Raw genomic sequence first — 22890 nt, 5'->3', positions numbered from 1 at the left:
TCTTGCTTTATGACTGTCAGCACAAGTGGTATTCCTTCCCAAGGAATGCAGAGTGTTTCAAATAGCACTGGAAGTCCACTCCTTGATTATTAATAATTATATAGAGTCTCCAATACCATGTTGTGAACTTTTCTCTTGAATCTAAACAGCCAAATACTAATCTTACCATGTTTTATTGGAAAATTGCTACTTCCTATTGCTTCTCTGCTGGTTTCAAGAATGAAAAATCTGAGATTTATAAAACAAATCTACATCCAAGGCATGACCCTTAGCACCAGGAAGAAATGAGCTCAAACCTACCAGTAGGTTGGGTTTTTTTTTTCCTTAATGCTCCTGAATGTCCTGAGAAGAATCTGCCCCTTATAAGTCTTTGGGAGACTTCACTTGACCTGTTTGATCCCTCTGTAGAGCAGTTTTGTTCTTCTGGTCCCACAGTCCCCTTTGCTTCCAGTTTTACCCTCCTGTCCCTGAGAGCTTTAGGGAGCACAGAAAACACTGTTTGAGACGTCTCACTGTTTCTCCACTCCCGTTAATAGAAGGAACTGTAGAAGCCCTGATGCAGCGATGCAGAGAACACTCTCTTCTCCCATAGTATGCATGAGAGAATGTGACCAATGGACGAGAAAATACAGCTAATTCCGTCAGCTAGAATAACCAGCTTGCTGCAAGGTAAAGAACCAGCCTTGTATCTGCCCATGTCAATGCTCTTAGGTTACTCATTACCTTTCAGACACAAGGCAGTAGTTTCTAGGTGAATATTCTCAGGTGTTTTCCTTTCACGCAGACTCAGCTGAAAAAAGACAATGTTAACTTCCTTAAATTCTGTAAGAAGCTTAAAAATACCCCACCTCGTGGTACTGCTTTAAAATCTAGCAGTAGTTCTGAATAAGCGGTTGAGGTTTTTGAGTAGGTACTCAGACATGCTAAGAAAGTGAAATCAATGTGTTGGTTTCAGCAGATGAAACAAAAATCCCATAAATGTCTCTTTTCATGGAGGATATTCTTTGTCAGGTTTTTCATAGGAGTATTTAAGAATACTTGCAAGAGCAGTTGAATAATGTGAATTTAGAGTAGATTTCAGAAAGTTAGATTTCACTAAAGTAACCGATGTATAATTAGCTTTAAGATTTTAAGTGAGATTTATTCTTATAGTAGTAATTTTGTTCTGTATCTACAAATTGCAATCAGATTTAAAAGATTTTAGTTTAATGTATAAGTAGTGTTATTTAGAGTGGTGTTGAGGCGGGTATTATTTTAGAAATATTCTTTCAAGTCTTTTTGAATTAAAGCAGCATTTGCAGGAGAGAAAATTCTATGCAGTCCGAAAAGATAAGTTAAATAAGTTAAATCCTCTGACTTCTCATAACTTTAAATGGGCAAAAATTTTAAGTAAAAATACTGTGATCTAACATGAAGATTCTAGAGGGAAAGAAGCTCTCAGCTGAACAAAGTTAGTTGTTCATGCAATTTAATTTGTCAAGTTCCTTTAATGCAGGTCTTCAGTTCATGCTGTGTTGTGCTACACTTATTTAAAAACAACCACAGTTACTCTTAAAAAGTATTTAAGAAATGGAAATGTTCAAAGTATTCAAATTTATTTTTCATTTCTCCTTCTCTCCTTTTAGATTTTTTAAGTGATTGGTAGGATATTTCCATGTTGTCTCCTGTGTCATAAATTCTCTAATCTATATAATAATAATTGAGTTGAATATTCCCAGTATATCTTCCAGAGTCACAGAATGTTAAAATGCAGTTCAAGTTGTGTCTTGGTCATCTTTGGAGATGAAAAATAGCGAATGGAGTAGAATTCTTGTAAAATGAAAAAAAAAAAAAAAAAAACAACAAAAAAAGTTTGTCAGGAGCTGGCTAGCTTAGGCACTGCTCTAAAATGGAGTCTTGTTCTATGTTTAATATAAATAGAGCTCCTGCTGTTTAGGAAAATACAGGTTGAGCAGTGAGGATGTTGTCAGTGGTGTTTCCACAGGTCCACAAGAACATCATGATTAGATCTCTTTGAATATCTACAAAAAGAAATTTGCACCTCCCTGCAAAATCATTCTAAACAACCACAGGTTTTTCCAGGTTTTGTATAATTTCTCCTACTAATGTTAGATGTGTTTCCCACTGTCACCTGCTTATTTGTCTCAAATCAGTAATTCACAAAAAGTCTTTCTGCTGAAAATTATTCCTAAGTACACAGCAGGCGTGCAAGATAATCTCCAGATTACTTGCCCATGTTTTTTTCCAGACACTGAGGTTTTTTCTTCTTTTTTTCCTGACCTCCCAGTGTGATGTTTCTGTCTCTAAGATATTAAATCACTTAAAAACTGTCCGGCTTCCAAATTCAGTTGGAGTAAAAGCTCACATCAACAAGGTCAAGGGAAGGGACTTCCAGACAATGTTTTAGAAACATTTGGTTCTTCTGGGAATGAATACCATGGGCTTTGTAGGCATATTTAGAAAGGAGGAGGCCTTCACTATGAAGATCCTTCTATTTTCTCTCCATGTTTTACACAGTATTTTCTTTGTAATTTCTTCTTTTAAGGGGTTTTAATTACTCCAAAAAGAAAATTCAGCTTCAAAGATTACTTTTGTATGGGGAAAAAAAATCATGGAACCTTTACAAAATCAGATAATTGTCAGTCAACACAAAATCTGTCTGCAGTCACCTTTACCAATGTATGTTTCTCAATGTTTATTTTTTCCAACTTGTGCACAAAACTGTGTGGATGTTTAATTGGAAATTTTAATCTTTAACTTCGTGGCATTTTTTCATAGGAGCTTTATTCCGTAGTTGTCTGTGGAGCTTCAGTTCAGTAGGCAGTGAAAACAGTTGAAACCATGATTGTCCTCTAATTCTGGTTACAGGTGACCTGCATATGTTAATTGTAATCTTTGCAGAGCTTTTCATTTTATATGCTGATTCTCCCCTGATTTTTCCTAGCAGGAAAATAATTCTAACTTTTGTAGACCTTCACTTTCCTCAAGTCACTTAAGACATCAGGATTCGAAAGTATCTTTTCTAACTCTCATATGATTTTAGATTTACCTTCTTAGTTTCTTATGCAGTAAATGAATGTATGCCCAAAGCAATTTTACTTTGTTTGGTTTTCCCCTACCCACAACTTTTTAGGAATTGATCCCACTCATACTGTGTACAGCCTGCCTCCATCCTGAACCCAAAGAGAGAGATCAGCTTCTGCACATACTGTTCAATTTGATCAAACGACCAGACGATGAGCAAAGGTGTGTTTGCGCTTGTGTGATATGGGACAAGCAGGAACTTTTTTCTCTGTGCAAGCAGAAGAACTTGTAAAAATTGGATATTATTGGGTGGTATTAAACAAGTTTTGTTTAGCTGGTGTTTTGCTGATATAGTGTTGACAAATTTATGCCAAGTTCAGGAGTTTCCATTTCCATGGTCTGTACTTCCAGTTACTGAATTGTAAGAATGTGCTTGTAAGCTACAGTGTAATTTCAGTTCCTTTATCTGTTCAAAGATGAATTTTAGCTGTTTTGCTAAAATGATCTTTAACATCATAATTCTTAGCACCGGTTGATGTAGAAATCAAAACAGCTTTTCTTTTAAAATCTGTGTTAGTGATCTACATGTTTGTTGAGATGACCACTACATTTCTTTAGGGAAAATAGTGCTCTTTCTACGTGTGGCTCATTAATATGGTGGGAGTAAAAAAATCAGAAGAGTGTAGCAGTGATCTAGGTCTGACAAGTGTTAAGGATGTTGTTTCATTTTGGTTAAGCTTCTGAAACAAATTACACCTTTTGTTCTATAAATTTAATTCTTCCCCAGTGCTCAGGAAAACTGACTTTGTACTGATCTTGATGAAAATATCCTTAAGGTTGAAAGACAGTGCCCAAGCTGGTATGTTTTCTTCTCTTAACTGTGGAATGACTTTCCATGTTCGATCTGTAGCTCTTCCATTATTTTCATTAGAGATGTTTTGGAAAGCATCTGTATCTATTGTTGCTCTAGGCTGTCTTCAGACAAAATAGGCTTTATCAAATAGGTGGAAAGCATTTCTTTTGGAGACTCTCTGAAACTGAAGTGTTCAGGCATATTTTTAAACCATTCTCATGGTAAAATTTAGAGATTAGGTATAATTGAAGGCCATGGCTTTGGAGACAAAAAAAAGAAGCTTAAACAAAAGCAACTTGTAGCATAGTGGCACCATGTAGATTGAAATTACAAAAAGATGCAGTCTTGGTTCTACTTCAGAGTAATTAGAAATCTGCTTCTGAAGTGTTTTAAATGTCCCAGTGGATTGAGAAGCTAAAATAATTTGTGGTTGAAGGGGAAGGAAATTGCATGTCACTTGGAGTCTCTTGTGATTAATTTGTTACAGGATTGGTGGCCTATCAAATAGACTTCTCATATCCCCCCCCATAGGTGCATTAGGTGTGTATATTCCAGCAGTTAAGAAAGAAGATAAATCTTTTTTCCTTGAATTTGTTCCATTTTTGTTGCAAATTAGAGATTTATATATAAAAATAACTTGTTTCCATGTGAAATCTGGGAAAAATAGTCTGCCATAAACTCTAGGACAAAGCATGCATATACATAATATACATTTGCACACACAGAAATAACAATTGCTTTTGAAGGTGCCATAATCAGATGGAAAACCAGTTAAGATTACATGAAATAAAAGAGATTCAGAATAGTAATTAAATAGAACATACTTTTTCAGAATTTAAGGGCGGTTATATTTATAGATTTCTATGGAAGTGTATTATGCATGCTTTGTTTTTATCTAAATATATTTAAATAATATTTTAGAAGTCTTATGCAATATGAAGTGAGCAAAGACATTCAGGTTTAGTCACCAGAATGATGATGTTGATTATCTCATTACTTGTTTGCCTTCTGCTATACTGTACAGGCCTACTACATTGTACCTTGCTGTAGCAGCTGATTAGTTGACATTTTTAATTTGCTAAATGCGAGAGACTGAAATGTGACATTGCATTTCTAAGAATTAACCCATTAAAAGAAATATTTTGTTTTACGATGTCCAATATATGAAGTATGGTAACGATTGTGCAGAAAGTCTGGGTTATACCACTTGCCCATGCGAGATGCATTTTGGTGTTTGGCATATTTCTGTAGTCTTGTACACTAACATTGTATTTGACAAGGCCACTTGTATCCTCATGGCTTTGCTCATGAAGGTTCCATTCAACTTTTAAAAATGGCTATCAAATTCTCTTCTGCAAAGGAGCAAAAATGTGTTCACATAACCTCCTTTTTGTACAGTTATGTTAGTTTTGGAGGCTAGGACTCATGATGAAGTGAGATTAATGTTTGACTCTAATAGGACAAGATTAAAACATTGCTTCAATCGCCTCTTATTCAGATCCTTACAGCTTTCATTTCCCTGAAATGCTGACTGTTATATGCTGATAAAATGGTCACAATAAAATATTTAAAATCTTATTCTAAAATATTTTTGAAATATCTTCAAATTCTCATCTTGATAGGCAAGACAAAAAGAAATCTGACTTAATATTGAGATTTCATGGAACTTTTAAAAAAAAGTTTTGATTTAAGAAAAAACATTTTGTTTTATCCCATGTATAAAACAGAAAATTTCAAGTGATTACTGTGTTCTGCTATTTTCTAATGTCTTGAAAATATAAATTTTCTTGCCCAGTTCTGTGATTGGGTGCAGTGTATAGGAACAAAGACAGTAATTCAAATGCCTGTTTTGTTTGCAGTAGAACTTCGAATTACCACAGGCTTTTGTCTCCATATTGCTCTCAGCTGTTGATTTCTTGAGTCTTATCTAATAATTTTTTTTGTCTCCTTACTTTTTACCTTAATCAAAGGCCTAGTTCTGTGAATGTGGCAGAGAGGTAAAAAACCCAGACACACGCAACACAGAAGAGATTGCTCTGATTGTTGGCATAAAGAATGCTGGGATTAAAAAAACCCAACTTTTTGATAGGATCTTTCTCCTAAAAAGTTCTTAAAGTGAATGAGCCTTTTTTTGGTGGAGTATGTTCTCTAAGGGGTTAAAAGATAACCAGCAGAATCTCTGCCTTTCAACCTTAAGGGGATGCTATTGGTACAGAAAATATTTAGGAGTCTAGACATGACGCTAAAATGGTAACAAATTAATTCTGGCTTACATTTCACAGAGGAATAATAAGAAACTCTGAGTAGTGTCCTAGTCTTACTGAGGAAGTGATAAAATTGAGTCTCATGTCCACACATTATCATTTGAAACTGGGTATTTAATAATTCATGTAGGCTCTAAAATAAATAGAATTGGTGAATTGCATTCAAAGTTGGTACTATTCCAATCCTATCAACAGGAAAAATAGAAGTAGAAACATCTTAGCAAGATAGACACTCATTAAATAAAATAGCACAAATGACAATTTACTACAGTCTTACTGAAATTTTATATATGCCTCTGTGCCTATAAAATTGATGGGACAATGGCAATTTCTTGCAAACTTTAATGAAAGGTTAAAAAGTATAAGAATATGAACACAAATAACAGGTGATAATAGATCCTACTGGTTGATTACTTGCTTTCATTTTTTAGTGGTCTTCAGAAGATTACTTACAAGAGTGAAGTTCAGTATTGTGTGAGAGATGACAGTAACTTGCATGTGAAAAGGTTGCAAAACTGTGTCATAGAAGAAATAAGCTGCTTGCTCTGAATAAAGTTCATTAAATCTCACAAATGCTTCTAAATAAAACCAGTTACTTCATTGAAATACTGATAGTATGATAGTACTAGGTAATTTAGATCCTTTTACTGTGTGATAATATTCAGTACTGAGAATTAAATGAGAAATTTAGTCAGAGACTCCCAATCTCAGACTTTAGAAAATCAGAACTACCCAAATCAGAGATTCTCAGACTAGTTTATGGAGTTGAGGATCTGCAAGATTTTGGAAAAGGCATTCTGAATATAAAACAAGGTAAAACATAGAATAGTTTGGGTTGGAAGGGATATTTGAAGGTCATGTAAGCAAATCCCCACCCTGCAATGAGCAGCGATATTAGTGGCTTTCAATTTAATATTTAGTCTTTAAGTCAATGTGGATGGTGTGGAATCTGGACTGCAGACAACTACCTATTGCCTGTCAGCATGTGTTTTTCCTAACTTTGGAATATATGTTATATATTATAAAACTTTATAAACAGGTTAAAGCTTTACATTTATCTTTTCAGACAGATGATACTGACTGGGTGTGTGGCATTTGCCCGACATGTTGGACCAACACGTGTAGAAGCTGAACTTTTACCACAGTGTTGGGAGCAGGTAACTGATTAGTGTTTGCTTTATGCTCCAAAATGAGTTAAAAGTTCATAAATTTGAGTTTTACTTGTTCAAGGGGGAGGTTTTGGGTTTGGTTTTCAGAAAGATATTTGGATGTTCTTTGTTCTCGTTGTATATATTTTTATTTAATATTAAAAACACCTCAGAAGCAGAAAGCTTATTAAAGACTATCTGGAAAGATTTTAGTTACCTGCTTGTACCTGAATAAGCTTGTTATATTGAAGTGTAGATAAGGACATGTTCATCATCAGTGTTGTGTGACATATTGCTAGGTAGGTACTTTTATAATTTTTGCTCTGCCTTCCAGCCTGTTGGAAATCCATTTTCATTCAAAGATTTTATTTACTGATTTTTTTTTAATGTTGTATTAAGTCCCTGGAGCAGTGGCCACACCAGCTAGTTTAAATTCTTAAACAGAAAATCAAAGACCAAAGTACTCGTAAGCAAGTCTCTCATAGATGAGCATCTGTGAGATGAGCCTGAAGTTTACATCTCTTGTAGAATCACAGTGATCTTGTTCACAGATACTCAAAATTAATAGAAATAACTGAACAATCAGATGGAAATGTTTTTGCTGTTTCATCTGAGGCATGGCAGCAGAACAACATGAGTTCAGGTGAAAATCTGTTGTATTTTCCTACCACAGTGAAGGAAAGGGGGTTCATCATTGCCTGAGAAGACAATGAATAACTAAGCCATGACGGAGTGGGAATGCCTGCTTTGATGACAGAGTCTTTCTGGTCTGGTAGTTTCCTACTGTTCCTTGCATAACACAGCAATCTGTGTTTCCCAATAAAGTCTAAGCTTTAATAGCCTTAATGCTTTCTGACAGTAGAAGTACAAATAATATGCAACGTTTGTTGTGCTTTTATATACAGTGCTTGTTGTGAATGACTGCTGTATCTGTTGATTAAGTGAAAGTCTCGTGGCGGTAGTAGTTTAAAAGGAGCTGTACAAAGACTTCTGTGTTTTTGCCTAATTTTGTAAGCAACGTTTTGTTTTCTTAGTCCTTATGAAATTTAAACTGTGATTGAAAAAAAACTATCTCACCTCAGGAAGAACACATTCTTCTCATCCACTTCTTGCTAATTGCTGATGCAAAAGAGAAATGAGTCCAACTGTACAAGTAGAGCATCTCAGACTGCCAAGTCATATGGCATAGTGCACTTACCTAATGCAGTTTGTCAGGCTTTGTTTGGCAGTACTGGAACCAGGTCATTATTTTCTCCAGCTGAAATACCAGCTGAATCTCACTGTCACAAGTCTTGAATTTGTAGAAGGAACTTTAGTATAAACATCATTTTCTACTTTTTGCAGTAGATGTGTAAATCATGAAATGGTTCATGCTCTTGGTCTCCAACAAAAATCTGTTTACAGATGCAAAGGTCTGAGCCCTCAGGAAGTTCATCCTTTTCATTGGTATATTGTGGAGCTCAGTTATCAGGCTAGTCTTTTTAAACTCTCTGCCTGCTCTTTTGCAGGTAAAATTTGGTAAATGACCAGTTTAGTTGAAGGCTCTGTGAGTGCTAAAAGGGTTACTCAAAACTGGTGACCAGTTATTGGCTTCCAAAATTACTAAAGACAAAAGGAAAATAAATAATAATAAACATTTTAGTTGCATTTAGTTTCCAAGGGCTACTCATCTTCTCTGAGCACAAACCTGACAGAAATTTCAGTCTTTTTTCCTCCAGTATGTGTTTGCAATATCAGGGGTGATATTTGTATTGCCATGCCAGACTATCTAAAACCTGTTGGGGGATAGAATATGAGAAAATAAAGATAGTGTAGAAAGTAATCTTACCCCTAAGGAGTTTCAGCTGGGCCCATTATCAAAGATTAGGAACAGGCCTGACTTTACCAGGCCCCAGCTGTAACCAATGAGAAGAAGAGTGCTATACAAGAGTGGGGTGGCTGGGTGAGGAGGGAACTGGAGTCAGGTGGCTCCTTTGTGAAGAAGAAAGAGTCAGTGCTCTGAGGAGCTGACCACGAGAAACACCAAGAAGGTATGAAACTCTTGTGGTAATAGACAACAGTATGGAACCCCTGCAATAAGATCGTGAAAAAAAGCAGCTGAAACTTGTTATTGCTGTTTCCCTCAGGTAGGCAGAGCTCCAGAAGGTGATGTGTGCCTATGTTGCCAGTGGGGAATTTGCATTAGAGAAGATGGCACATAAGTAAAAGATTTTATAGAATAATAAAGATGGTTTGGAAGGGACCTTAAAGGCCATTAGCTCCAAGCCTCATCCAGCCTGGCCTTGAACACTTCCTGGGATGGGGCATCTACAGCTTCTCTGGGCAACCTGTTCCAGTGCCTCACCACCTTCACAGCCTAGTAGATTTTAAAGCAGCCTCTTACTTGTCCATAATATTTTTAATCTATGAGATCTCCATACTTCCAAGAAATCAGGTGCTCTACTGATGAATTAATGCAAAATAATGATAGACACACTCAAAGAACATTCTCATGCTTGAGACTTCAGTTTAGTCCTGAAGCTTACAATTTGTTAATTTAAGTCTCTTTGAAATCATCTTTTTCACACTTGATTCTGGGGAGTTCTCAGTAATTTCATACCAGAGCAGTCAGAGTCAGGCATCATTGCTGAGTGTGCTGAGCCAGTCATCTCAGAAAGTTGTCGGGTTTGTTGTGTTGTTTTTTCTATGTAAATACATCCTGGCTATTTCCAGCCGCAATCTTGTCCTTTGGATGTTTGGGCATGCTTTGTAAGGCTGATTGCTCCGACAGCTTCCCAGGAGCTGGTGTGAGGTAGGCTGCCCTGTGTTTGATTGGGTTCTCTGTCTTACCCGTCCTGAGGGTAGCAGTGACATTAGCTTCCAGTCCTCAGGGATTTCCCCCATTGCCACAACATTTTCTTAATTGTCAGGAGTGTTCTTGGAATGATATCAGACATGAGCACTCATGGGTACATCCCCATCAGGGCCCACAGACTAGTGTATGTCCAATTTCTTCAATATTTCCTGGCCTGCTAGTTTCTGCTAAAGGTCCTCCTGGTGCCAGAATCTGGCATGGATTTTAGGGACCTCAGACTACTGAAGGTAAGTCTTCCAAGATAGAGACCAAGAATGCAATGAGTACTTTGGTCTTTTTTCATGGTAAGATGGTTGCCTCACCAAGGCTATACACTACATAGCAAGAAAGAGGCAATTGCACCAAATGCTGCATATCCTATTTTATTTGACAGCATCAAAAAATTCATATTTTACTCTCAGCATGGTACCACAGACTTTTTTATTCACAAAATATTGAAACACTTCATTGTACAACCATTACAACCACTAAATCTGGCTCCACCAGAATGCACACTTGATTATGAAATGTTAATGATAAATATTAAATTCGTGAGGTGGAATTTTCAAGCAGCTTTTGAGTAGAAAGGGGAAATATCACAGGATCAAGAGGTTCTGGTAATATGACTTGTTTTTAGAAGTGTGATATATTTGTGCTGGGCTTCAGAGCAGAACTTTAATAGAAGGCATATGTGTTTAGGCTTCCACAGGTGTCTTCTTCTCACTGTGATTGCTTAGCAAGACCTGGGCAGCTCTGCTACACTGCTTTGCTCAAAGCACTAGAGGGCACTTGTGCAGCTCTTGGAGGAACAGTGCTCCTGAAAGTCTTCATAAGACAAAATATTTTGTGTCATGCCAGTTCAGGACTTATGCAGATTCTTTAGAGTACAGCAGCCCATACGCTGCTTTCCCTTTATTGCTTATATGGCTTCTCACATACATATTTGCTTCTCTGACTCTTTCCCTACTATAAGCTATGTCTTTTAGGACAGCTGCCTCACTTTTATGCCTCAATGCAAGAATTTGAGGCTGCTTAGTACCCTGGTGCAACTTCTATGAGCTCAGTCAGTGTTTATTGAAGAGGTGCAGACACACCCCTCTGCAGTTCACTCTAACCATATTTTGAATGCTGGTTACTGCAGGGCAAACAGTCCATCTGTTTCTCTTTACCAGATCAACCACAAATACCCAGAGCGACGGCTGCTGGTAGCAGAATCCTGTGGAGCTCTAGCACCTTACCTTCCAGTAAGTATTAATAGACTCCAAATACCTGCTAGGGAAAGCAGGGTACAAATCTGATGCATAATGTAAGCATTCTTTATCATTTTAAATATCACCAAGTGTGTATACTATGCACAGACAGTCACATTGTCTTCTACTTTATATCACACATGAGATTCATTAAGTCACTTAAAAAGGAGATAGTTTGTTACAAATACAGGTTAGTCTAGCTATAAAATGTTTCTAAAAACAATGTGAATATTCATTTCAGTAAAAATGAGGAAAAGAAAAGATAGTTAGGACCAATTAAGGAAACAATCTATGAAAAAGGAATTGGCACCCAGCTGTAGTGTTCTTCATACACTGTGGAATGTTACATCAAGAGTGCCGCCAGTTAGAAGAAGCAGTGAAATTATGTCGGTGGTAAACTAGAATTTCAAGCTTCAGAGAAAGGGTGGGGGAAGGGAACTTAAATTAAAACCCAATTTCTCCAATTTAGCAATGCAGTGATTACTTAAAGTCTAGGCCTATAGTAGTTTTACTGCTGTTAGTTATTTTTGGTTCCATGCGAATGAAAGGACCTTAGTTCTGTGCTTAGTAGGACAAAAGTCTCTCTAATGAAGCTACTGACATTTTATATTCATTCATCTTCTATTGTGAAACCTGAACATGTAATATTCATAAAGGATTTTATGGTTGGAAGAAGGAAATTTGTGACCACTAATAGGTGTGGGAACTTTTTTATTATAGTTGATACAAATCCACATTTCTTGTTTCATTTCCTTTAATAAATATGTTTCTCATTTACAAACAGAAAGAAATTCGTAGTTCCTTAGTACTTTCCATGCTGCAACAAATGCTAATGGAAGATAAGGCAGATCTGGTACGAGAAGCTGTGATCAAAAGCCTTGGCATCATTATGGGCTATATTGATGATCCAGATAAATATCAACAGGTATCATTTGGTTTGGGTTCTGTATGTGTAAAATGCTTTCTATAGATATTTCATAAATAATGGAGGTGGTTGTATAATAATAGATGACTTTTTAAATTCCTGCATTTTTCTTAATTCTTTCCAGTTACTTTAAAAAATTTATTATTTATATGAATGTTGATTTTACTATATCACCAAGGTAAAACAGAAAAACTACAAGTAACCTTAGCATTTCAGGTGTAAGCCTTATGTAGAAGCTGCTCTAGTAGTTCATAATTTGCCTTTAAGAACATACCACTTCACTGCTCATCTGATATTATTAGCCACTTTGCCATCACCACTTACTAGTCCAGATTCATTTGCTGCAACAAAGTCTACCTATAATTCAGCTTAATGCTGAACAATAATGTTTCACATAAGTGAAAATAAAGAACTTTTCTCTTTGAGTATTTGAATGTGTATATCAGTTTTTGGGAAATAATTGCATTCATTACTGTCTTTTACCAGGGTTTTGAACTGCTGCTTTCAGCTTTAGGGGACCCTTCAGAACGTGTGGTTAGTGCAACACATCAGGTATTTTTACCTGCTTATGCTGCCTGGACAACAGAACTGGGAAATTTACAGTTCCATCTTATACCTACACTGCTTAATAAAATTGAAAAATTGCTCAGGGTATGTACTCAGCTGTTTCTACATTGGAGAATTTTCTTTGTATTCTTCACTTGTACTTTGGAAGAAGAAAAAAAACTCACCAAACCTCCCCCAAACTAAACATACTCTTCTTTAATACTGATCTGTTTTATATCTTAATAGCATTGCCCCATGTCTAAATTGAGTAGATTTTGGTAAAGTGCAGTTTTTATTAAATAAGCAAGAAAAGTAGATTTGAATGGTTAAGTTAGGTCGTTTCCAGTTATGATCCAGTTATGATCTCATTTGATAGATAACTCAGAAGTTCTGGAAAAATTGTGTGCCTCATAGCTATCTAACACACTGAAAGAAGATGCTTGCTCTCAGAGTACAGGTGACTTGTTTATTCAGTTTAGATGCCTTGATCACTGAGACAAAGGATCCACATTTCCAAAATGTGCTGAAAAATATTCTTTCAAAATATCAGTCTGTTCCTCAGGATGAACTGTTAAATGCCAAAGGTTATATTGCCTGAATCTTTTCAGTAGAGGTGACCTAAGAGTGGCAATATATGCTTATGATTAGGCTAAGTTGCTTTATAATTAGTGTGTCTGGGTAGAAGCTCATCACTGTTGATGCCTTGCCACGGAATACATGCCTAAGGAACAGATCTTCCAAAGTGAAAACTTCCAAATTAATGTCCTGTTTGTTTCAGGAAGGAGAACATGGCTTGGATGAACATAAGCTCCACATGTATCTGTCTGCCCTGCAGTCTTTGATTCCTTCTCTGTTTGCACTGGTGCTACAGAATGCACCTTTTACAAGCAAGGCTAAACTTCAGGGAGAAGTACCACAAATAGAAGGTAAATTATTAGTTTCTGGGTTTTTATATTGGTCTGCCTTAGTAAATTCTTAAGTAATGCCTCCTTTTTTCACCCTTTGCTATGCTTGATATACCTGATAATCACAAAAAACCTTTAATTTATTTTTCTCTACTTCTTAGAAGAAGCTTTTAGAAAGCAAAGCAATTTTTAATTGTACTTCTTAAAGGTTTCTAAAGAACTGATTTCCATTAATAGCCAATAATAGCTCAGGAGGGCTGGCCTCAGATTCAGTTAATTCTTACAAATTTATGGAGTGGGAAAAACACAGCGAAATGCAGCAGCATCACCATCTGTTATCTATCTGTGTAATATCCTAGAAGACCATCCCATCCCTGAAAGTGTCCCAGGCCAGGCTGGATGGAGCTTTGAGCAACCTGGTCTAGTGGAAGGTGTGCCTGCCCATGGTAGTAGGGTTGGAACTAAGTGATCTTTAAGGTGCCTTCCAGCCCAAACCATTTCATGACTGAATGGCCTCATGGTGAACTTGTCCTTAGATCAGCAAACCTAGCCTGTGGAGTGTTTTCTCCTGTTGCAAATACTTTAAAGATGTTATTGGTAACACCTGCCACCATGCTGATAATAGTGCTGTGTGTGAAGATGCAAAGGAAAGGTAGCAAAGGAGAATTTGGAAAGTAGCTAGTGGTACATTACTGTCTGATGCTCCTTTGAAAATGGATGCCATGGGAAGGCTCATCTGTCTGACTTGAGTAATTTGAAGATGAGCACTTTTTCTGAGTGGCTACTACTTAAATAACAAATTCAAAAATTTCAGGTTTCAGCCTAGTCTTCTCCAGGCTGAGCAAGCACAGCTCTTTCAGCCTTTCTGCATAGGAAAGGTGCTCTGTCTTTTTGTTCACACTTTTGTAGCCCTCCTTCGCACTTGGTCTAGTAGGTCCATGTCTTTCCTGTGCTGGGGACCCCAGAGTTGGATGCAGCACTCCAAGTGGAGCCTCATGAGAGAGAAGCAGAGGGCTAGAATCACCTTCCTCATCCTGCTGCCACGCTGTTTTGGATGCAGCCCAGGATAGTGTTGGTTTTCTGGTCCGTGAGCAAATATTGCTGGGTCATGTCCAGTTTTATCATTCACCAGCACCCCCAAGTCTGCTCTCAGTCCCTTCCTATTCCCCAGCCTGCATTACCCTGACCCAGCAGGGGTGCTTGCAGCACCTTGTACTTGGCCTTGTTGAGCCTCATGAGATTCCCATGGGCCCATTTCTCAGGCTTGTCCAGGTCCCTCTAGATGGCACCCTGTCCCTTAGATGTGTCACTGCACCACTAGCTTGGTCATCTGCAAACTTGCCAAAGGTGCACTCAATCCCTTTGTCTTTGGTGAAGAGAGTGAACATTACTGGTCCCAGTATGGACCCCTGAGAGGCACAACTTGTCACTGATGTCCATCTGGACATTAAGGCGTTGACCACTGTCCTCAAGGTTTGGGCATCCAGTCAATTCCTCATTGACTGAGAAAGCTGATCTATCAAATTCATATTTCTCCAGTTTGGAGGGGATGTTTTGGGAGACTGTCAGAGGCCTTACAGCAGTCCAGATAGGTGACATCTGCAGCTCTTCCCTGTTCACAGATACTGTCATCCATCATAGAGGGCCACCAGGTTGGTGAGGCAGAGTTTAACCTTGGTCAAGCTGTGCTGGCAATAATAATAACATAATCTCCCTGTATTTTCTCTTTTCAACTGAGGGTTACATAATCTCTTCAGAAATGACTTTAACTCACTGATTTTTAAAAAGCAAACTGATAACCTTGTAGAGAAGGCACTTAGTGAGTTTCACAGTTTCTTAGCTGTTGTTTCTGACATCACCTCTGTGGTATTTTCATCATCTTTCATTCATGATTGCTTGTTCTCTGCTGTTACAGTCACTAGGTTTCCCCGACCTGTGTCGCCTCTTCAGGACGTCGCCGTCATCATTGGAAGCCGCGAACAATTGGCGGTGCTGTTGCAGCTGTACGATCATCAGCTGGAACATGAGGGCACCACAGGCTGGGAGACTCTGCTATGGGTAGTCAATCAGCTGTGAGTTAATTTGTGTCTTAGGATACCTAATTTTAAAATGTGTCAAAATTAATAGTTCTTAAGCATGGTCTGTGGCATTCACATTCGCTGAAAAAATTGCTTCGCCCAGGATTTTTCTCCTGGGAAGCTGAGAAACCTCAGAGAGAAGGAAAACAATTCTTATCTCATTTGCTTCTCCTCTGTTGTGCTCATGTGTGGAATGTTTAGAGATTGTTTACACACAGGTGATTGTTTCATTGGTCTCCAGTGTGAGTTGTTTTGACTTATTGGCCAATTGGTGCCAAGCTGTGTCAAGACTCTGGAAAGAGTCATGAGTTTTCATTATTATCGTTTTAGCATTCAGTAAGTATCCTCTCTGTATTCTTTAGTATAGCATATATTCTTTAATATAATATAGGATTGTGAAGTAATAAATTAGCCTTCTGAGAATAAGGAGTCAGATTCATTATTCCTGCCTTTGTCGGGGTGTTTCCCTGCAAATACAATACATGGTCGTATTTAACAATTACTGAATATAAGAATGCTATGAATGATTGCATTTGAGAATTACCAAAGAGGAAAACTTAATTTACTTTAGGCATTTTAATTTTCATGCTGAATTGCCTTTGATTTTATTCAGAAAATATCAATTCTAGCAGAATATGTAACTATTTGCTCTGAAAACTTCTTTCTTTTATTTTTCATCAGTATACTTAATTGTCTTGCGAAGTACAGATTGTTGTATTCCATCTCGTGATAGCAACAGATGTTTGAAAATATGGGTTAGACTTTTCTGGCACTTAAACACTTGCTTTCTTCACAGGTCAGGAATTGTACATAACACGTAGCAAACTTTATTAGAACCAGTAGTGCTCTGTGTGTGCATGCATTTATTAATATAAGCAATAAATCTACACAAATGTAAATGGACAAAAGCAAAAAATCAGAGTAGTGTTTAATATCCTATTGTTTTCTGATTTTTAGGCTACCACAGCTTATAGAAATAGTTGGCAAGATCAATGTAGCATCAACTGCCTGTGTCCATGAATTTTCTAGATTTTTCTGGAGACTTTGTAGGACATTTGGGAAAATTTTTACAAACACTAAGGTAAGATATTACTTTAAATATTCTACACACTTGATAATATATATTCTCTATATTTACAATATGTTGAAACACTCACAATTTGTGACCATTTATATTTTCATGTCACATTGATGCTTTTCCATAAGTACATTTAAACCTGCTATTTTTAGAGCTGTCTTTGTGTCCTTTTCTGGTTTTGGAATTGCCTTCTGTCTTGCCCAACCAGGGACACTTTCTTTTTTAAACTATATTCTTCATATTTCTTTTGTGAATGACAGAGAGAGTAGGAGAGATTGTCCTAATTCTGATTATTTAACAACTTTCTTCAGAGCAGCATAGTGTTCACTCTTTGCAGTGTACATAAGTAATCCAGCTTTACTTGATTTGAAAATTTGAAATTGATGCTTTCCTAGCCTGAAATATTTTTTGTAGGTGGTATCTAAACATTTTTATCAAGGAATTATATTGTTTTTCTCAATAAAATAAATTCTGAATAAAATTTAAAAATACTTCAAGGGAAATTGTCAAACATGAGAGGATTACCTAAAGATTAAACTCTGTTAGCAGTATGTGCTATCTCCAGAGAGCGGATTGTTGTTGTTTTGTTTTGGGGTATTTTTTTCCTTTGTTTTGCAATTCTTTTTATTTTTCTAAGTTAATTGGCACTGCTAACAGGTCAGTTATCATTGACCAGTTCTTACATGAGATTAATCATCCTTTGCATAGGTAAAACCACAGTTCCAGGAAATCTTAAGACTGTCTGAGGAAAATATAGGTAAGTAGCTTTTTACTAAAATAAATTGATCTGAACTGCAGCAGGAAAAAACTTTCATTATTTTGTTCAAGTAACATTGTGAGGTTGCAGTTCTCAAATTTGTTATTTTTGTGAAATGTTGAAAAATCTAGTCTTAATCTGAATGGAACACTCTGAAGTTGTAGATTGTGTGTAGGGTAAAAAAAATCTCAAATCCAAATACCTCTTGAGTATTATTTAAGCACATTTCTGTAGATATGCATTTAAATTCTTTGTGTATATATCAAAAGGTGATTGAACCGTAATACTTAAATACACACATGTAAGTCTACTATAGATAATATATGTGTTCTGTCCTCATATGTATGTATAAAACCAAAATTCTTCACTGTGTTTCATTAGATTCTGCAGCAGGAAATGGAGTGCTAACAAAAGCCACAGTTCCCATCTATGCAACAGGGGTCCTTACATGTTATATTCAGGTAGGATTGGGTTTCTGGTTCTTTGTTCTATAGTAGTGTGTGAAACTTATTTTTGAAAAATACCTAAACATTGCTGTGTTCATTGAAAACTTACTGTTCTTGTGCATTGAAGATAGATAGATGAATGGGCAGCTGTAAATATATTTACAAAGTTTTCTGGTCAGGTGGTGATGGACATTTAGACATGTGTTACCATGCCCCTCTATCAAAATTCTATTAATGTTGTTCCTGAAATGGGTTCTCAGCCATTTAACTGTGAACTTGGCAAACATCATGGTGCAAAACAGGTACTGAAACAGGTAAATTGCCATTTGAAGCCTAGTGGGAGTCTTAAAATTTTCATGTTACCTAGTACTAAAACAAGCACACTATAAATCTTACCTAATCTTCCAGCAATGAGCAGCCAAGGTCTAGTACTCACATATCTTACAGGAAAAAAAAGAAATTCTTCATAATCTTACAAATTTTTAGTGGATTTAATTTATAAACTTTCAGGAGTCATAAATGTGCTTAAGTACTGTTCTTAGAAGTTTCTTTAAGAGAAGAATTTAAGTATGAGTATGTGCTTAGTAGATGAAACACCATCTCATGTGTTTGCGTTGAAAGGCTCTTGTTCTTTAAGCACATTTTTGAAGTTCCTAAGAAAATTGTTAAATGCTTAATGTTCTTTTCCATAGTTTGTGTCCTCTGCAGCTGTAGGTTGCCATCATAACCTCAGCAATCCTTCTGCACATTGATCACTGTGTGATAACTCCCTTCCTCCCTTCTTTCAGGAAGAAGACCGCAAGCTGTTAGTTGGATTCCTAGAAGATGTAATGACCATGCTTTCACTGTCCCATGCTCCTCTTGATAGCCTGAAAGCTTCCTTTGTGGAACTAGGGTAAAGAATATACCTTGGGGTTAACTACATCTAGATACATTAGAAGCTTTTAATAAAAAGCTGCTAATCTATTTGTAATTTTTTAAAACTGTGATGCTTTGGATGAATAAAGGGTATACTTGCTTTTTTTCCCTGCTGTAAATGTAATTTTTAGGTTAAAAATGTAGCAGTTAAAAAAAAAAATGAAGTGTAGAAGAGGAACACCTAAATCCAAACAAAAAATTTCCACAAAAATAACTCATTGAGAATACAATAAAAATTAATTTTTTATTTACCATACTATTGTCATTTGTTCTAGATATGTATTTGCATTTAATACAATTCATTGAAAATTATGTTTTTAAAGTTGAGCTTGGATTCTGTTAATTAACTTGTAAAAGGAACATATTTTCTAGACTGCAACATGGTGTAAGTCTTTCAGAATGAGATAAGTATTTTGTATTCTTCAGAAAGGATAAATGCTGGAGTTTTAGATTTGTTGAACTCTGCATTGTTTAGGTAAAGAGCACATCCAGGGCTTGGGAGTATTTTTGTTTGATCAGTTGCCCAATTGTTTTCTTCTAGTGCAAACCCAGCTTATCATGAGCTACTACTAACTGTTTTGTGGTATGGAGTTGTCCATACTTCTGCTCTTGTTCGATGTACAGCTGCTAGAATGTTTGAGGTAAGTGTTGTCCAAACTGTTTTTCACTTTTTTAAAAACTAGAGTTTATTTTTTAAAACAGGGATCAATCAGACAATGTTTCTACATTCTTAATAATTGCAAACAACTTAAATAAACTGTGTACTGTGTGATGGGGCAGGAGGTCGTTGTTCAGCTGTTTCTGTATCTGTTCTCTGTTCAGCAGCACATCTTTCTATAGGTCTGTAGTTAAATATAAGCATCTCTGAATTTTAACTTCTGCTTTTGCTATTCAATACATCATCAGTAGTCTAATATACAACTTAACATTTTCAGTAGGTCTTGTGTATGCTCATGCAATGCACTTGCATTGTAATTCAAACTAGTTTTCTTTGTACCAGATATGGTGGTGAAGACACAAATATAATTGTATTTTTTGTAGCAATTAAAAGAATGTTAAAAAAATTTACAATTAGCTTACTTAACTCATAATGAGAGCTTAATTTTTCTCTTAATATCTATAAATTTTGGTCAGAATAAAGACTGAAATGTATACCTAGTAAGTTTGCTTTTATTTTCACATCATGCCTTTGTTTCATCAAATGTTCATTTTAAAAGACATGTGCAAAATTCTGAGACATTCCATTGGCTGAACAAAGAGAACTTTCTGTTCTTTGCATTTTAGAAACACATACTTCTAATCACCATTACTTTTTCCTTCTCTTTTTTTGGGCATTTTTCCACATATGTCTCATTTGAATAGCTTTGGAGGGGACCTCTAGCTGAACCTGACATCTTGTATCCATTTTGCAAAAATAAATCTGAAATCTGCCTCAGAAAACAAGAGCATTTAACATATCCATCAGCTTTCTTTAGTGACACTCAGCAAGTCAGAGCAGAGACAGCAGTAAACAACCACAACAAGCTCCATACTGAAACTTCAGTTGTAAACATCCAACAATGTCCTTTTTTGCTGGGGTTTTTTTTGCCCCTCCTTTTAAAAAGGAAATGGCAATTTTTGGATGCTGTTACAGTCTATTTGCATATTTTCCCTCTCACAAAAGCACTTTTTATATCCTATTTGTAATAATAAGCTCTCTTTCCCTAATAAATATTAGCCAAATGTATGAAACAGCTCAGTTACAAGAGGCTGTTGTCTTGGTTGCAGCTTCTTTTCAAATTCAGCTGTATGTTGATTATTTTTAGGCAGTCTATGCATGCTATTTCGTATCTTGTTTCTTAGCATATTTCAGTTTTTACCAGAGCCTAGGCAGCTTTCTTTTAATTGCTTTTCTTACTTGAAAATAGTAGCATATTGCTATTTCCTGGATAGCCATGGCATACATATTTATACATGGTATTATGTCAATTTGCAAGGTCACCTGTGCGAAGAGGTAGTAATAGCTGGTTTCACTGCTGGAAGATTCCATCACTTGAGGAATTTCTGTAACCTCAGAGGCTGCTGAATGGCAAAGCCCAGTGATTAGATAATAGGATGAAGAGTATGTGACCTGCAAGACAGCTGTATGAGAACAGTGAAGATTCTGAGCAGCACAGAGACTGCAGGCCTGACTGCTTTACCAAACCTTTATAGTCTGTTAAGGGTTGGAAGGACACAGAAGTGATGTGGGGCCTTTCCACTCCCTTGCTTCTTTGGGGCTGGAAGCTTTGTGCTACCATTTTAAGCTGTAGTATGTATAAGTAATTATCTAGAGGAATCAAAAAAAGATAACAATTTACATTGTCTGTCTCACTCTAACCTTACATGCTGCTACACGGCTTTGCCACCCAGCTGTTCCCATTGCTTCTGAATTAATGTTTGTAGTCAGCAGCTTCCCATTTGAATGTTGATGGAAACAGATTTGATTGCTCTGATTTGAATGTGAATAAGTCTAAGTTGACTTAGAAATCAGCTTTCTTTGCTGGTCTGTTTGGGTTCAGGGCTAGGGACACATCTTCAGAATGACACTTGTATTATAAAGGATGCTTTGTTTTCTGTGTGATGGAATGCATCTGTTTTCTGTGCTTTACCATACTTAAAAATGTGGCAGACCAGACAGGAATGAAGCTGAGATCATTCTAAATTATTTGCAAATTATACAAATACCAAGTGTTTGATTTGTTTTTTTCAAAGCACTGTATAACTGCTAGGCTTTTCCCTAAATGAAGGTTCATAAAGAAAACTCAAGTCTCTTGTTTGTCCAAGATTGAAAATCGTAAGCATTCTCTATTTTAATAAATGTAAAAATTAGTAAAGCTATATATGAGAGTGAAACCATCATAAGCAAACAATGAGCTATGTCCTTAACAGCTGTTTGAAGAGTAGCCCATGAACTCAACAGATTGGCACTTGGAGTTGTTGCCAGTGTAAATAATTGTGAAATGTATTAATGTTAAAATGTTGTAGTTGAGCTGACATCCTAATACTTTCTGAATAACAAGTATAGGATGTTGCAACTTGGCTACTCCAGGTGCTTTGCAGCAATATTGTCTTATGTTCTTACACAGCTTCTCCCTGTTCTTCCTTCTGCAGTAACTGTCTGTGAGACCACACTCTGTTCCATGTCTGTGTCACTCATGCATGCACACACATACATGACACATAAATGTTGCTTAATAGGAGTGACTCCTTTATATAGAAGCTTTTGCAAAGTCACGTTCCTTCCAATATTTTACAGCTTACTTTGATTTAAATTCAGAGTTGATAAAGCAGGAATGCTCTAACGAATAGCAGAATGTAAAATATTCTTTAGTTAGAAGATGTAAATACTGTCTGGTTTTGGTACTGGTATACTGACAGCTACTGCTTTTCCCAGGGGAATAGCTTAGAGTTTGTGTTCATTATGCAATATGAGTAATCAGAATATAGCTAAATATTAAGAAGACACTTCATATTTCTCATATAAACTTACTGATAAGATTTTTATATTCATCTCCTAAAACCAGCAAATACATGCAGACTTCCTTACATGAGATACAAAATGGAAATATCTAATCATTCCTCTTTTTATTAATTAAGACAAAACCCACCATTTTGTTGAATATGAAAAAAGTTTGCAACTTGCTTTGAAAATCAGTAGGTTTTCATATGAAGAAAGCTTGTGAAGGGCGTATGCAGCAAAGGCTTGTGTATAACTACATAGGTAATGTAAAAAAATCACCTGGGAACATCTGGATTCAAACAACTTTGTTGTGTTCATGGATGAAGAGTTTTACTGCGATTTCAAGCTTTTAACATTTGGGATACACTGCAACAAATACATCTC

At 36.4% G+C, this 22890-nt stretch overlaps 1 protein-coding gene across 2 annotated transcripts in view; it reads left to right on the top strand.

Annotated features, from left to right (window-relative positions):
• Positions 1-22890, top strand: part of RELCH (RAB11 binding and LisH domain, coiled-coil and HEAT repeat containing) — a 76842-nt gene that overhangs the window by 39233 nt on the left and 14719 nt on the right. For both annotated transcript variants that reach the window (XM_058025400.1, XM_058025391.1), the window contains 12 exons: positions 3134-3246; positions 7208-7298; positions 11295-11366; positions 12157-12297; positions 12784-12948; positions 13622-13769; positions 15664-15820; positions 16784-16907; positions 17613-17661; positions 18043-18122; positions 18896-19002; positions 19567-19666. In XM_058025400.1, coding sequence (XP_057881383.1) covers positions 3134-3246; positions 7208-7298; positions 11295-11366; positions 12157-12297; positions 12784-12948; positions 13622-13769; positions 15664-15820; positions 16784-16907; positions 17613-17661; positions 18043-18122; positions 18896-19002; positions 19567-19666 — 1347 coding nt within the window. The remainder of the gene's footprint in view (positions 1-3133; positions 3247-7207; positions 7299-11294; positions 11367-12156; positions 12298-12783; positions 12949-13621; positions 13770-15663; positions 15821-16783; positions 16908-17612; positions 17662-18042; positions 18123-18895; positions 19003-19566; positions 19667-22890) is intronic.

The sequence above is a fragment of the Melospiza georgiana genome, chromosome 1 (genome assembly GCF_028018845.1).
Source record: "Melospiza georgiana isolate bMelGeo1 chromosome 1, bMelGeo1.pri, whole genome shotgun sequence".
In the NCBI taxonomy this organism is placed as follows: domain Eukaryota; kingdom Metazoa; phylum Chordata; class Aves; order Passeriformes; family Passerellidae; genus Melospiza; species Melospiza georgiana.
The sequence above is the reverse complement of the archived record's forward strand: the minus strand, read 5'-3'. Positions and strand labels throughout refer to the sequence as shown.